The sequence below is a fragment of the Anser cygnoides genome, chromosome 3, assembly GCF_040182565.1.
Source record: "Anser cygnoides isolate HZ-2024a breed goose chromosome 3, Taihu_goose_T2T_genome, whole genome shotgun sequence".
In the NCBI taxonomy this organism is placed as follows: domain Eukaryota; kingdom Metazoa; phylum Chordata; class Aves; order Anseriformes; family Anatidae; genus Anser; species Anser cygnoides.
In genome coordinates this window covers 35,715,878-35,730,047 of record NC_089875.1, presented here as the reverse complement: position 1 = coordinate 35,730,047, position 14,170 = coordinate 35,715,878, and the positions used below count along the sequence as shown (strand labels likewise).

Sequence of the window (14,170 nt, the reverse complement as noted above, 5' to 3'; positions counted from 1 at the left end):
GAGCATTTATATGTTTGTCTTTGAGAGATGCTATGAGAAGACAAAAGGATTTTCAAACAAATATGGGAAGAAACATCAGAAAAATACAGTAAAAATATGCATTTTTTTAATTAGAAAATAAATAAAATAGAAATAGCTGTCTTCATACAACAGATGCTCCATATCAAAGCTGAAAATAACAGTATGGAGTGATTACCATTATTTCATGGCTGAACTGCTTTGTAATTTCAAAAAAAAATAATAAAGAAGACCTTAAAGTACTACATCAGAACAAACCAAAATACCTTTTATATAATTAGATATAAGTCTCTATAGCATGCAAGTAACATTTCAGGAAGCAAGGCAATATAAGGATTGCTGACTGTCATTTGTAGATTAACATTTCGAGTATTCCAACCATTCCCCAGCAACACCTACATTAAGCCTGTAATTTATTATGAACTGAAATAAATTTCTAGTGAATTAGCTGCAATATTTTACCTAAATATATTCTCATTATTTATTCATTTACTTTTAAAATAAGAGCAATATGATGGAACCAAAATGAAAATCTGATAGGGTATGAGAACATACTTCGATACAAAAAGATTCAGTTAAAACAACGAAAGAACTATCAAGCACCACTACAAATACGGAGAGATGAAATGGCAGAAAAAGGAATGGAGAAAGATATAGAGATGAAAAAATACCAAGAGTAGAACTGTGGCAGGTAACAAGGATGGCAGCAGGTGCAAGGCTTACTGCCTGACCAGACAGTAAGGTGCAATGCTACTACTGAGGTAAAATCTTTTCAAACTTTTAAAGATTTAATAGTAAATGCTTACCTCAGCCCACGCTTTCAGAACTGCAAGTTTTTCCATAGTTGTGGCACTCTCCCGGTAAAGCTGGCTAGAAGATCCCTTTCCTGCTTGCACTTTATCCAGGGAAGAGACAAGAAGGTTGTGAACTCGGCGGAGATCATTCAGGTCACTAACAACACCGCTTCCTATCCATGCGCTACATACCTAAACAACAAAGTTGAGAATTGTCCTATGCTAGCAAGATAAATCCACAACCTTATAGACAAAAAAATCTATAACAAATAATAATAATAATAAGTAAATAAATCAGCAAATCTCTTCCTGTCTAACATCTAAAAATGTGAGATTTTCCTTCTTTTCCTCTCACCACCTGTGATAACAGAATTGCTCAGGTGAATCGTTACAAAGGCTGAAAGGCTGTATTGTATTAAAATGAAACTCAGTATTCATGGAAAATACTTAACATAGTTTGCAATCCTCCGTAAATAGGTATTTGTAAGGTTTTTATTCTTTTCCAACTGTCTGGTCAAAACATTCAAGCAATGGGTCTTCAGATTTATTGTAAAAAAACCATATTGGACAGCAATTCATAAAGAAAAATCCATTAAAAATGCAAAAATTCAATCTTTAAAAACTTATAACTCAAATTACATATTAAGACTCCATCCTAATGAGAAGCTTTCAAGGTCAATAACAACTTCAAGAAAATTCCTAGAAATGAGTAATAATAAAATCTTTAAACTGGGCTTTGCTATGGAAAGAACAGTGCCACGTTCTAGAAAAGTCAATACCGGACATGTAAGTGGGTGTCTCCCCACTTCTGTTTCTATTTCTCTTTTCTTTTTTTTTTTTTTTAATTGAACAGACTCAAAACAGGTAATTAGATCTTAATTATCATACAGATCATCTGTTCCTGTCTAGTGCTATACATTGGCATTCATCCTCTGAAACACATTCATGCCCAGATATAATAATTCTGCTGCAGGTGCAGCTGCTTTTATAACAACAACAAAAGGACAAATTCTTTCTTTATACAAGAGCTGCTTTGATTCTGGTGGTGATTCTACAATAATGTGGAAAAAAAGAAGAAAAAAACAAAAACAAACAAACAAAAAAACAGCAAAAAAGAGTTCACAAACTCTTTTTTAATGGCAGTCTTGTTCTATCTCCAATTTATTTGATTTGCTTTGAAAGAACCAGTTGCTTGAAAGCCTTTGTGGAAGGGCCTGGAACTATGGACATACTTAAAATAAACACAAAGTGGTCCTGAATATATGCAGAACAGAGCTGCTGAAAGTCTGTCACAAATCCGTAATTCATTCACAGCAGGACTACGAGCAGCTTCACTCCTGCTGTTGGCAAGTCAACAGCTACTTCAGTAATAACACAGAACTATAATATGAACAAGCTCACTCAGTACAGCTCATCTCTAGCTATATCACTTCCAGAGAGAGAGTTAAATATCCAAATTTAATCACCAACCCATTCAATCCTTTAAGTACACACATCCATTAGAAACTGACTGAATAAGGAATACTGGGACAAGTTAAAGACTCTTACACGTTCTTGCATCTAGCTTTAAATGAACAAAACCTTTCCACAAGGTAAGATGAACATGTTCATTCCTATGTGTAAGTATCAAGTTATGCCACATTTGATCCATGCTTAACTGCCAGCAAAACTGGTCGGAGTATAAAACAACAACTAAAATAAGAGTGCTGCAGGACCAAGCATAAATCTCACATACACAAAATTATTGCATTAAAGCCATTGTTTGCATAGCTAATTAAACTGCTGCTTTAAACTACAGTAGTTTAGCTGCTGCAAACCGCACAACACGTACAATTACAGCTCTACTGCTGACAACCGTTTTAAACCACAGTAGCACAAGATCATAGACAAAAAAAATACAAACAGACAAAATCTCTTTGAATTTTTACTGAGAGGTTGTTACTATAATAAGAATGCTCAGAGCTTCTGAAATCTAAAACAGTCAATCTGAATAAAAGTTTAGTGTTTAAAGGTAAATCATCATCAGTCAATATATTTGATCAGACTGAAAAGGCATCTGAATGAATACCTTATCATTGGCCTCATTAAGCAAGGGGCTTTTTCTTTTTTCTGGTGTTTTGGGCTTCTTTTTGTTTGTTTGTTTTTATTTATTTATTTAGCAATTAGTAACAAATGGACAGCTGACAGGGAGACACAACTAGTTTCAGAAAGACTAAGTATTTTCTGATGTAGCTCCCAAAAAAGATTTCTGCATTCCTGCAACAAGATCACTGGTTAGGTTTACGAATTTTTCCAGCTATTTACTACTATTTCTCTTCTGCATCCTTCTTCCAAAGAGCAGAAAACTCACACCCATCTCCTGTTTAAGTGCATGAAATGTATTCAGTTTAGCTTATACCATCTGAACATCTTTTCCAGTACCTGGCAGGCCTTCGCAGTTATATCAGACGGTGTATCTTGGGAAAATGCTGGCCTCAGAGCAGCTCCAACCTGTTCACAAGAGGGAAAAAAAAAATCCAACTAAAAACAGTAACAACACAACATTCTTCATCTAACCTTGTTTAAGATTCAGGCACATACACAAAACAGCAAGACAAGATTGCCAAAGACCCCAAACTTATCCTTGTTATCTAGCAAACATTTGCAGTAGTATTCTTTAAATAACAATGAAGAACCATTTTCCCTTGCTAGAGCGTTGTTTTTTTAAGCCCCTACTACCTTTGTCAAATATGTAGCATTATCTTTTTTTCTGTTAATGAGTATCCTTTTACATATGAAATTACTGTAAGTGCAATTTATGCTAAGGCTCCAGAACACAAAAACTTTTTAAGGTCCAACAGAATAATAAAATGAAATCAAGCGTTTATTACTGGTTTGTATTACGTTTTCAAAATGACTAATAGACAAAAAACAAGGCAGTTGTTCTAAGACGGTGTTTTTCTGAAACAAAACGGACCAAGTCAGAGACAGAAGCAATGGTTACAGCAACATAGAAGGAAGGAGAAAAAGGCAAGAAAAAAAAGAATGAAAGCCTTTCTTTAAAAACTATTTGTGAAGATCCTGAAAACACAGCAGCAGAATCAGAGGAAGACAGATGAGATAACTTGAGTTGGGAAAAAGGCAGGGAATGGTGGCAGGGAAGAGAAAGCTAGTAGGCACAGGAAGTACAGGACAGCAAAACCTGACAAGATTAGATGAAATCAGTGCAATCCTAGGAGTGATTCCAGAGCTACTCAAGTCACTCCAATAGGCAGGGAGAAACGGCCCTTATCACAGCTACTCTTCATCTTCTCTTTTAATATATTTCCAATATGTAACAGAATCAGAGAGCCCATATTGCCCTCCTTATATTAAGTGTCCCTTCTGAAATGGATGTTTCTGTGTAAGAATTGAAAGAAGTATTCTGTCACTTCTATGCAGATTCTTCTATGGACCAGTGCACTGTACCAGACTATTAAGTTAGAATGCAGTCTGGAAACCACATGTGTTCAAAGATTTTACAGACTGATCAACATGCATCAGCAAAAGCTAACTGTATGCTCCAAGGAAGACAAGACTCATAGACTAAATATACCTAATTTTGTATCTGTAAAATAAAAAGTAAACATAAATGTTCCTGTAAGGGTGAAGGAACAGTCACTTCAAGCACCGTTGTTTCCAAAGCAACAGAAAGTCAATCGCATTGTGAATATTGCTAGCAAAAAAACTACAATGCAGTGAAAGCAGTTATTTAAACAGAAAAAAAGACAAGTTTTATAATATGATGTACACAATACAGCCCCATTAAGATCCTCAGCTGCTTGTAAGAATAGTAAAGTGACCAAGAGGAAAATAAATAAGATTTGATCGCTTTAAAATAATTTCTTTCATAGTAAACTGATGCTTCAACATTTTATAAATTTCTCTCTCATACTTATTAGTGTGGGAAAGATCCCCCTGCCACTCCCAAGTAGGGAACCTGACCAAGTGAAAACTTGTTCTTGCAAGCATTTATCTTGCGATAAATGTAAACGCTGAAGTCAGTGGAACAAATCACATATGCGATAGTCAGCAAGGCTGAGATCTATTGAATTAAACAAGAACTACCCAAACTGACTAGAAATGCAAACCAGTAAGAAAGCAAACAAAGACAAAATCCTCCCCTCCTACTACACCAGCCTTAAGCTGTACTCATTGTTGCAATCAAACCTCAGGTGAAAGATTAATTTTATGTGGGTTATATATTTCTAATAAATCTTCAACTGTCTATATCTCCCATTCCTATACTTTTGTCATTTTTATTTAAACAGAAGTGTACTTACTACTTCCCAAGAAAACAGATTTACAAGGTTCAGTCTGGAATTGAATCAGTGTTATTTTCAGATTCTTAATTCTACAAATGAAATGCCACTCTTGGCAAAAAAAAAAAAAAGCTGTGATTTGTAATATTTGGCTTTCAGAAATCAATTGCTACTGATTTTTAAATTTTGTCAACTAATAAACTGGAATAAATAGGAGGAGATACACAGATTTTGAAGAGATACATAAAGCAGTCTCTTCAGTGCATTTTCAAACAAAAAATCTCTTCACTGGTCTTTTGAAGTCACAAACTGTTCTCAGAGCTAATACTGGCATATTGGCATAAATATACAGTTTCATGAAGTTATAAAGGAGGTCTCACATTAGCCTGGTATTGCTCCAGTATCACATGGCCTGGAAACTCTGGCTCAGGAACTGATGCAAATTTCTTGATAATGTCTTCAAGAGCTTGAAGACCTGCCATTCGTAACTGGTTGCTGTGATCAGTTGCAGCCATGAACGCCATTCGAATAAGGTCAGAGAGATGGAGTACCAAGAAGTCATCTTAAAACAAACAGAACAAAAAGAACATTTTATTAACTTAAAATATAGCTGACATGACAGATACTTAAAACATTTTTCTCACTGATGTACAAATTTCACCTATTCTTTTCCAAATGTACACATTTAGGATATGGAAGAAAGCAAGAAAGAATGTAACATTCCCCCCCCCCCCCAAGTGACACAAGAACCTTCATTCTTAAGACAACCTTAAAAATTAAGCACAAATTTGAAACAAAGTAAAATATGACATACAAAAAAAAAAAGTATTGAATAGAATATTTTAAATGTACCTGAGAACCATAAAAGAGATTAGAACATCATTTAGTAAAGCTAACTTCTGCGATAACCCCCTGCCCAATATCTACAGAAAATCTTTCAGGCAATTCCTGAGTCCTATGCTTATAGTGACCCCTGCTGATAAAAGAAAACCTAGTCAAGTTTAAACTCCTAAAAACTGAGTAAGTATTTCTGCTCCCAAAAGCAACACCTAAGGCCCTAAGTCAGCATCAGACAATACACAGAAAAGAACAATACATCACTCAGTAAAGTTCTCAAATGATTCTTCTCTATTTTTATTCATTTTATTTCTTTCCTTACTCTCAATTTGAAATTACCAAATGATATAAAACCAATATAAAAATACTTTTTTAAAACCATATTATCCAGGGTGATTAACAAATAAATAAATAAAATGACTACAGCTCTAGATGCTTTCAAGTCTCAAGGTAGAAAAAAAATATATTTTTTAGCTGAAATTTTCCGAGGCATGTCAATAAAGACTGGAAATTGTTTAAAAAAAGTACCAAGTGGTAAAGACACTCATTATTTGTTCAGACCATCACAGATATATTAGTAAATTTTAAATATTTTGGAATTTGAATTTGAGGATAGAGATACTTAAGTTTTTCTTTGTATAATGATACCAAACACATCAAGTTCATTGTAAATAAATTTGGAGATATAAATTATCAGGATTGTTTTATGCAATCCTTTTCAGGCTCCTATAAAAAAAGCAGCTATATCATGATTTGCCTCTATAATGCAATGCTGTTTCAGAGATAGACTTTCCCAAAGCTCTTCCCTCTCACTCTTCAAACAGTGACCCCAGTCTCTAATAAAATCAGAAACAAGATTCTCACAAAACCAATGCATAGTGCTGGAACTAGAGTGGATCAAAGCAACAAAAGCAACTACCTAATAAATATCCATATTGGAACAGGTGCCCTTAGCAATATAGGTGCTAAAATCCACAAGCCCTATTCATTCCAGGGTGCTTATGTATATGATACTCAGTCTACATGCACACAAACACTGTGCCACGTGGATGAAAGCAAACAATCACTATGCACCAGAACCACTACATACGGATGACTGAAAGACAGAAACCTCCCACTACCAGTTTGAAACACATTTTTCACAAAACAACTATGTCATCTCTGACCTCTCAATTACGATCCTCCAACTCATAAAAGTATCTTCAAAACATGAGCTTTAATGTTTGTCACTCTCATGGATACCAAAAGAATGAGCTTTACAAAGCAGCTGGGGCCATGTTCCTCCCACATCCCTCACCCTGCAGCCAGTACTACAGCAGTATTACCTGACCTTTTCTCTTCTTTTTTTCTTCTTTCCTAGCATCCCTTTGCTGTGGAGATGCTAAAATAACCTCTGAATTCTAATTCATTGCTGTCATTAGGTTAAACTCAGAGATACTATACCCCGTATATAGTTAGCTAGAAGTTTACTGCTTCTATTTGAAACTGGAGAAAAAAGTGTTTAAGTGTTTGCATTTCCCCCCCCCCCCCCCCTTTTTTTTTTCTCCTCCAAGCACATCAGTCTGTCAGAAGTTACATCCTCCAGCAAACATCACTGTGTCCATGGTACGGTAACTATAATGGTTACCGTTTTTGCCTTTTCCTTAGTTTTTAGCTGTTTGACTAAAAGAAAGTTCACTTTTTAGCTGCTTGCGTTTTTATCTTGGTTGTGTAATCTTTAGCTGTAAAAAGGTGTCAAAAATAAAAAAAGAAACAAAACAAACACATTCAATTACTTTTTGGGTTTTTAAGTCTGGCTGAACGAGCCAGTGCCAGATCAAAGTGCGCCTTGTTGGCATTCTCACACAGCATGATCACTCGGCACAGACAGTCGGCTGCAAACACACGCGTTGCCCAGCGAGGTGCTACAGACGGCTTGGTTTTATCCTCTTCACCCAGAGTCGTAAACATGGTATCATCATCCATCTCATCCTTCTTCTCTGATTCCTCATCCTTTCCTCCTCCCAAGGGAGCTGCAGTGCTCATGTCTACAAGAGAGAACAATTAAAATAAAAATCCCGCTGTGTCAAACTACAGAAGATGACTGACTAAGGACATGTTCAAGCCTTTCCTTAGGCTCAGATTCAAAACACAATAATTCTCCAGCTGAAACTGCAACATTCAAAAAATGTAGAAAGGCATAGGAATATCAGTAAAGTTTTTCACCTCTAATTCCCATAGATACCAGTTATAGCTGAATCCTATATTTGAACTTCTCAGCTTTGAAAATTAACCTATGAAACTGTCAAGAAACAGGGTAAGGAGACCACCATGCTCCAATTCAAAGAAAAAGCTCAGCTTTTAACTATTCCACTCCTCTTTCAAGTAAAACCTAGAGTGGATATTAAACTGAAACAAATCTACAAAGTTCACACCACAGGCAAGATATACAGCCAAGTGGGCAGCTGATGGCAACCAAAAGAGTGCTTAACATTCAGAAAATTTTCTGTAAGCATGGCTGTGAGACTTCGTTTCAGAAAATGAAATTACTTCAGGGATCACATTAAAAATAAAAAAGGGACAAAAACTCATCAAACATGCATATACACTTCGACTATTCCGATGTGAGAACATAAAATCTCAACAACAAGGTCTAAATCAGCAAAATGCCAAGATACCGACAAAAATTTTTCTGGCAGTAATTAGAGAATGAGAAGAAGTTATTGCAAGGGTAACCTACTCCAACTAAAGCATGTTTCTTAGAAAGTCTGAATTTAAGCAGCCGAAGAGCCAAGACATTCAATAGATAGAGGCACTATGGCAAATCAAACATGGATGGAGCCAAACCACAACAGGAGTGTTTTCAGAAAGCATCCAGGAAAACTTATGTGGCTGATTTGTAAATCTCTGCTTAAAAAGCAAACTAGATTTTGTTCATATGCCAGTTAGTGGTATGAAAGAGTACAAAATGAAGTTCCTTGCTTATTTAAGCACAACTGAGAGAAATGTATTTAAATATCATCTCTCAAAGATCATTTCATGTACTAAAAAAAATAAAAAATAGTGAGGAGATCAGACAACCACATTCAAAACTTTAAAAACTTATCCCACATAAAATAAGGAAAGAGCATCCCAAGCTCAAACTCATGAAGTGAGGTCTTTCTGGGTAGATGCATGGTAACTACATTGCATAAAGAAATCATTGGTAGCATTACTCATCAGTAAACGTAAAGCTGGCAACATTTAGAAAGAGCTTTTGGATGAACCCACAATATGCCAATAAACTAGCATAAATGCAAGGAAAATGAGCAGAATCTGCGTCACAACCATCCTACAAACTGAAAAACAGGAATAAGGTCTCGGAGGACAAGGTCTTTGCAAACAACTCTGCAAAGCTGAGCAACAAGCAAAGAAGTTTCATCACCATGGTAACCCATCTTCACATCAGTACCTCAAAGCCTCATAAAGAAAAGCTCAGAACACGTACAGCACTGTTCCTTCTGTATGGCCCTGACGTACAAAGGCTAAAAAGCATCTCTGCTTTCTCTAAGATAATGAAATGTCAGGACAATAATCACCCTGCTTCTCCACTGGAGATCCTACTTGAAGGTGGCTAATTTTTTAATCTTAAAAGAAAACATACTTTTAAAAATATAACGTTGATGATTTCCTCTTTCTAAGTACTTTTAATGCATAATACTCAAAGTTCTATATACAACATAAGCTATGATGCATGTCTTTACTATTAAAAAGAACAAGTTCCAAACAAATACTGCCAGAAGATGCTAATACTAAAGCAATATCAGTTTTTATGTGAATACTATAGAACACTTACCACTGGAAGCTGCAAGGACATCCTTACAGAGCATTAGCCAGTGAGAAAGGTTTTCTACTGCCAGCGATGAAAGCATATGTCCCAGAGTATCGTGGATGTCTGAGCACAACTTGCGATCAGTCTCCCGATCCAACATACCAAAAAGGACACCTTCGAGGCCTGTCTCTGTTATATTAACCCCCTGATGCCGGGAATGACCATCTCGTCGAGAACCAGCTCCTGGTGCAAAAGGATTAGTATCTGCAAAAAAATAATGAGAATTTTTTTCTGAAATCAGTAACTCAGTTTTAAAATTTGAAATAACAATTGAGAATCAGGCATTGTGCATTCGTGCACATATAGTTCAGGCAATGATACATCATGGTGTTACTTAATTTCTTCTGAATTAACTGAAAAAAGACATTAATATAGCATTTTTTGTAAGGCATATAACAGCTTATAGGATTACTTCCAAAAAGAAACAAAAACCACAAACGTATATCTCTTCAAGGTACACGCCCATCAGTTTTCTAAAAACTCCTAATATTATTTGACTCTGAAAAGTCTTTCTAGAGACAGACTTAACTGGTGGGATTTAATACTATGTAAGCCCACAATTCATAGGAAGAAGACATTACTGATCAACACTATTGAACATCCTATTTTCAGAATAAAGTGATGCATGCAAGAATTGAACCAACCAGCAAAGTCCACAAGTTAGTAGATGTGCTGCTAAGAGAAAATGACACAATGAGGTATCTCAATCAAACAACATTAAATGAAGTCAATTTTCAAAAGAGCAAGACCTAAAGTACTGGAGAAACTGTACAATGTTTCCATTGTATATACAACGTACTCCCTACCTGATTGCCATTCATAATAGGGCAGAAAAGTTTAAGTCTGAACTTTAAAAAAAGTTAAATTACAAGTGAAATTAAATCAACTTAAATTACAGTACACAGGGGTGGGGAGAGAAGTTATTAGAGCCGGCAGAGATGGTTTTAGAGTGTGGTGTTTTTTTTTGTCCTGAAGGCAAACCACATGCATGCATGAATACATGCACTTAGCTGTCACAAAAGGCCCTCATGAACGAAGTACTTACTGATGCCACTATTTTCTTTGTCTCCAGCATTTTTTGCTAAGCTCATGGCATATTCACATACTTCTGCTGCTTCCCTCTGAGCAAGCTGTCGTAAACATGCAACTGCAGCACGGCGAAGGAGCAAGTGGGAGCTGCACAAGTGAACCTAAATCAGAACCATTACAGGTGAGTGAACTGCTGCATCTCCATATCCATAAGTAAGTGCTGCTAAGGACTAACAGTATTCTACTTTTCAATTATATGCCCCCGTGTGAGCTGCTGGATACGAAACTCTTTACAAGATCTTTAAAGTTCACAAGTAAGCATTTTCTATAATGCACAAATCTGAAATTAAAGCTGACATATACAGAATTGACAGGTGTTATCTGTTAAAAGCTTAAATATTGACACTGTGCCACTATGATTTTAGACTAATTATACTTTCCAATCTGTTATACTCTAGAAAACTATTCCCCATCACATCGTGCTATACCTATAAATCACTTTTTTTTTTTTAATAAAAAAAAAAGGCACCACCAGCTGCACCACACAGCTACCACAAAAACTTCCACTTCAAGCTTGTACCAGGATTTATAGTGTAAATTTTTATAAGTGCCTGTAAAGAAGGCAGCTTCATGTTTCTTTGCTAACAAATACTGGGCTTCCAATTCTTTTGAATCACCTCAAGTACAAGTAAATATTTTTCTCATTGAAGAATTGTGCGTGGTACCTATTTTCTTGAGAGGTAGTAGCACAGAGAGTAGTTGCACAGAGAACTGTATGTTTTTCCACAGTGGAAGAGATGAAGAGGGCTCTTTAAGAAACTAATTCTTTATTTACCCTGGAAAAATTGTTTTAATAAAATGAATACACATTTGCTTTCTCAGTACTAGGTTATTATGTGGATGGAAATTGCAACCCTAAATGAAAGGGCTGTGTAGTTTATAAAGCGCTTTAACAGTACATCTTTATTCTGTACGTGAATATACAGGATTTCAGTCCTGCAAAAGCAAACATACAATCCTCTAAATATCGCACCAAGGTTGTTTTAATGGAAATAAAACACAGAACATTTACAGCATCTAATTAATGGAAAGAGCTTTCCCTGTTTTCAGTTGCAAAACAAACAACTGTGTGTTTATGATGCCAATGCAGGAAAGCAGAAAGGAAACTAGATTGTGGAGCTCCGTAGTTTAATTTTGATATCTGGCATTAACTCCCTACAAAAGCAAGTTGGAAAGTTAAGAAAACTTTTACAGGGCAGGGCAATGCAGACTTTGGCTACATATCTAAGTTTATGGTAAAACGAAACGCACAAGACAATTCAGAGAAAAAATTTTCAAACTATGTAAGACTTGAAAGTAAGGGACAGGAAAAAGAGAAGTACAATAGCTTTTGTTTAACAAAGGACCATTAAAGAACATGTAAAGAACAGCAGAAAAGCTTGGGAAATGTTTTCAAAACAGCACTTGTCATACCTACATTGACTTTTGACTTCACTTTCTGATATAGTACCCACTAGTACTTACAGAGTAACTGGCTAGAGAGAATGTCAGATTGTGCATGGTATTTATACAGAAGGGCCTAGCTACTTCTGGATATGTTGCATCTCTGTCGTGCAAAATTTTGTGCACGGGCAATTGACAGACTCTGGGAACACACAGCACAGGAGTGTTCCAGCGTGAGGGGGGGAAGTAAGAGTATAGGTGGGGGCTGAACCATGTAACAATGAGAGGATACCCTAGGGAAAGTCTGGAAGGGAGACTAAGAAAAAGTTCCAGTGCTGACATAAGTAGGATTCTATTCTTTCACATAACACAGAACCACTAGTTCCATAGCGAGTGATACAATCAGCTTGGCAAAACACCCAACCGACTTCAGGGAGTATTTTTCAAACTTCTTAGTATTGGGCTGCTAAACCCTCTTAAAATAATTAAGAAGTAAATAAACAATAGCAATAAAGAAACAAATGAAAACACACACACCACCTTTCCTCTTATAGTTGTATTTTGTATGTTTTGGGTTCTAGCCACTGCCTCATTTCCTGGCTTAAGCCAGGATTTGCTGACAGAACACTAATGGGGGGAGCAATGTTAATCACAATAGCAACACAAGAATTTGAGTGTCAGCACCTGGTATACTAATAGTGGTTGAAAATAATCCAGCATCTCCCACCTTTTCCAAGCTCACCTTCTTCCGTTTGTGCATACGGTCAGTTGGAAGGAACAGGGCATTTCAGCATCTCTGTAACGAGTGGTTTTATAAAAATGCTTGCTACCTTGTGCCTTTATTGCATTCCAATGTTTTGCAAATGTGGCTTGCTTGTTATATATGGGTATCCTTGGCATCTTGCCAAGTGCTTCTCCTGCGTCCTCTCTGCTAGGCACATATGTGAAACTTTGAGGAACAGAAGGGATGCGTTTTGTACTCACACAAAGACTTGGAACCAGACTGGACAGGTTGACGTGCCGTGGCGCAAACATATGAAGCTGCTGAAGGCAGGATATGGCCGCTGCCTGAACAAGCGAGTCTGAATGGTCTTGTGTGATTGCACATCCCACCAAACAGGATGAACGGATTGTTGAAATTGTAGCTCCATTACCTAATGATAATAATATGATAACCTTAACATAGCAAGATTTTTCTATGAGAGCTGTAGATTTTAAACCTTTAAACATATTTCAATGCATAAAAGTTTACAAAATTAACATGCAGATTTTCTGAATTCCTACTGCAAAATAGTGTCCACACTACTTGAAAGAATCACGAGTGTGTTTCAATTTCTCTGTTGAAATAATAGGTTTAATAATGCTCTGTCCAAATGAAATTTTGGATCAATGATCTTCAACTGGAAATATTTTAAGAATATCTTCCCAGGACATGAAACTAGAAAAGTTATCTGCATTTCAATTCTGAACATCTTTTTTTTTCTATATATATGGGCAACATTTCATACACAGAGCCATTTCCTAAAATATCAGACAATGTGTAAGCTAGCATATGTATCTGCAGGTAATTTTTGTTAGCTCCATCAGATGAGTCATGCTGCTGTAACAGGACACATATTTGAAAGAACAGAACTTAATCTGAAAAATAATTCCACTCCACATCTTAAGGATTAACCAGCACGACATTTAAAAAAAACAACACTGAATTACAGCAAAATGTAACTTGCAGAAGATATTCCACATAAGTATCTTTATTAATAAAGTTGATGACACTTCAAATCAAAATCTTATTATAGAGCAAGCAGATAGCAAGTTAAATTAAACCATCTAGAGACTTTTCCAAAACAGAATTAGTCCAATTATTTAGAATTAAAATTGAACTAGTGCCTGGTTCTCTAACATTGACGTAAAGACCAGCC

General features: G+C 36.0%; 1 protein-coding gene across 2 annotated transcripts in view; it reads right to left on the bottom strand.

Moving 5' to 3' along the window:
• HEATR5B (HEAT repeat containing 5B) overlaps positions 1-14,170 on the bottom strand; it is a 54,685-nt gene that overhangs the window by 16,248 nt on the left and 24,267 nt on the right. For both annotated transcript variants that reach the window (XM_048047747.2, XM_013170657.3), the window contains exons 21-27: positions 13,236-13,405; positions 10,825-10,969; positions 9,744-9,983; positions 7,705-7,956; positions 5,473-5,654; positions 3,234-3,302; positions 825-1,004 (exon numbers count right to left, since the gene is read on the bottom strand). In XM_048047747.2, the coding sequence (XP_047903704.1) occupies positions 825-1,004; positions 3,234-3,302; positions 5,473-5,654; positions 7,705-7,956; positions 9,744-9,983; positions 10,825-10,969; positions 13,236-13,405 (1,238 nt within the window). The remainder of the gene's footprint in view (positions 1-824; positions 1,005-3,233; positions 3,303-5,472; positions 5,655-7,704; positions 7,957-9,743; positions 9,984-10,824; positions 10,970-13,235; positions 13,406-14,170) is intronic.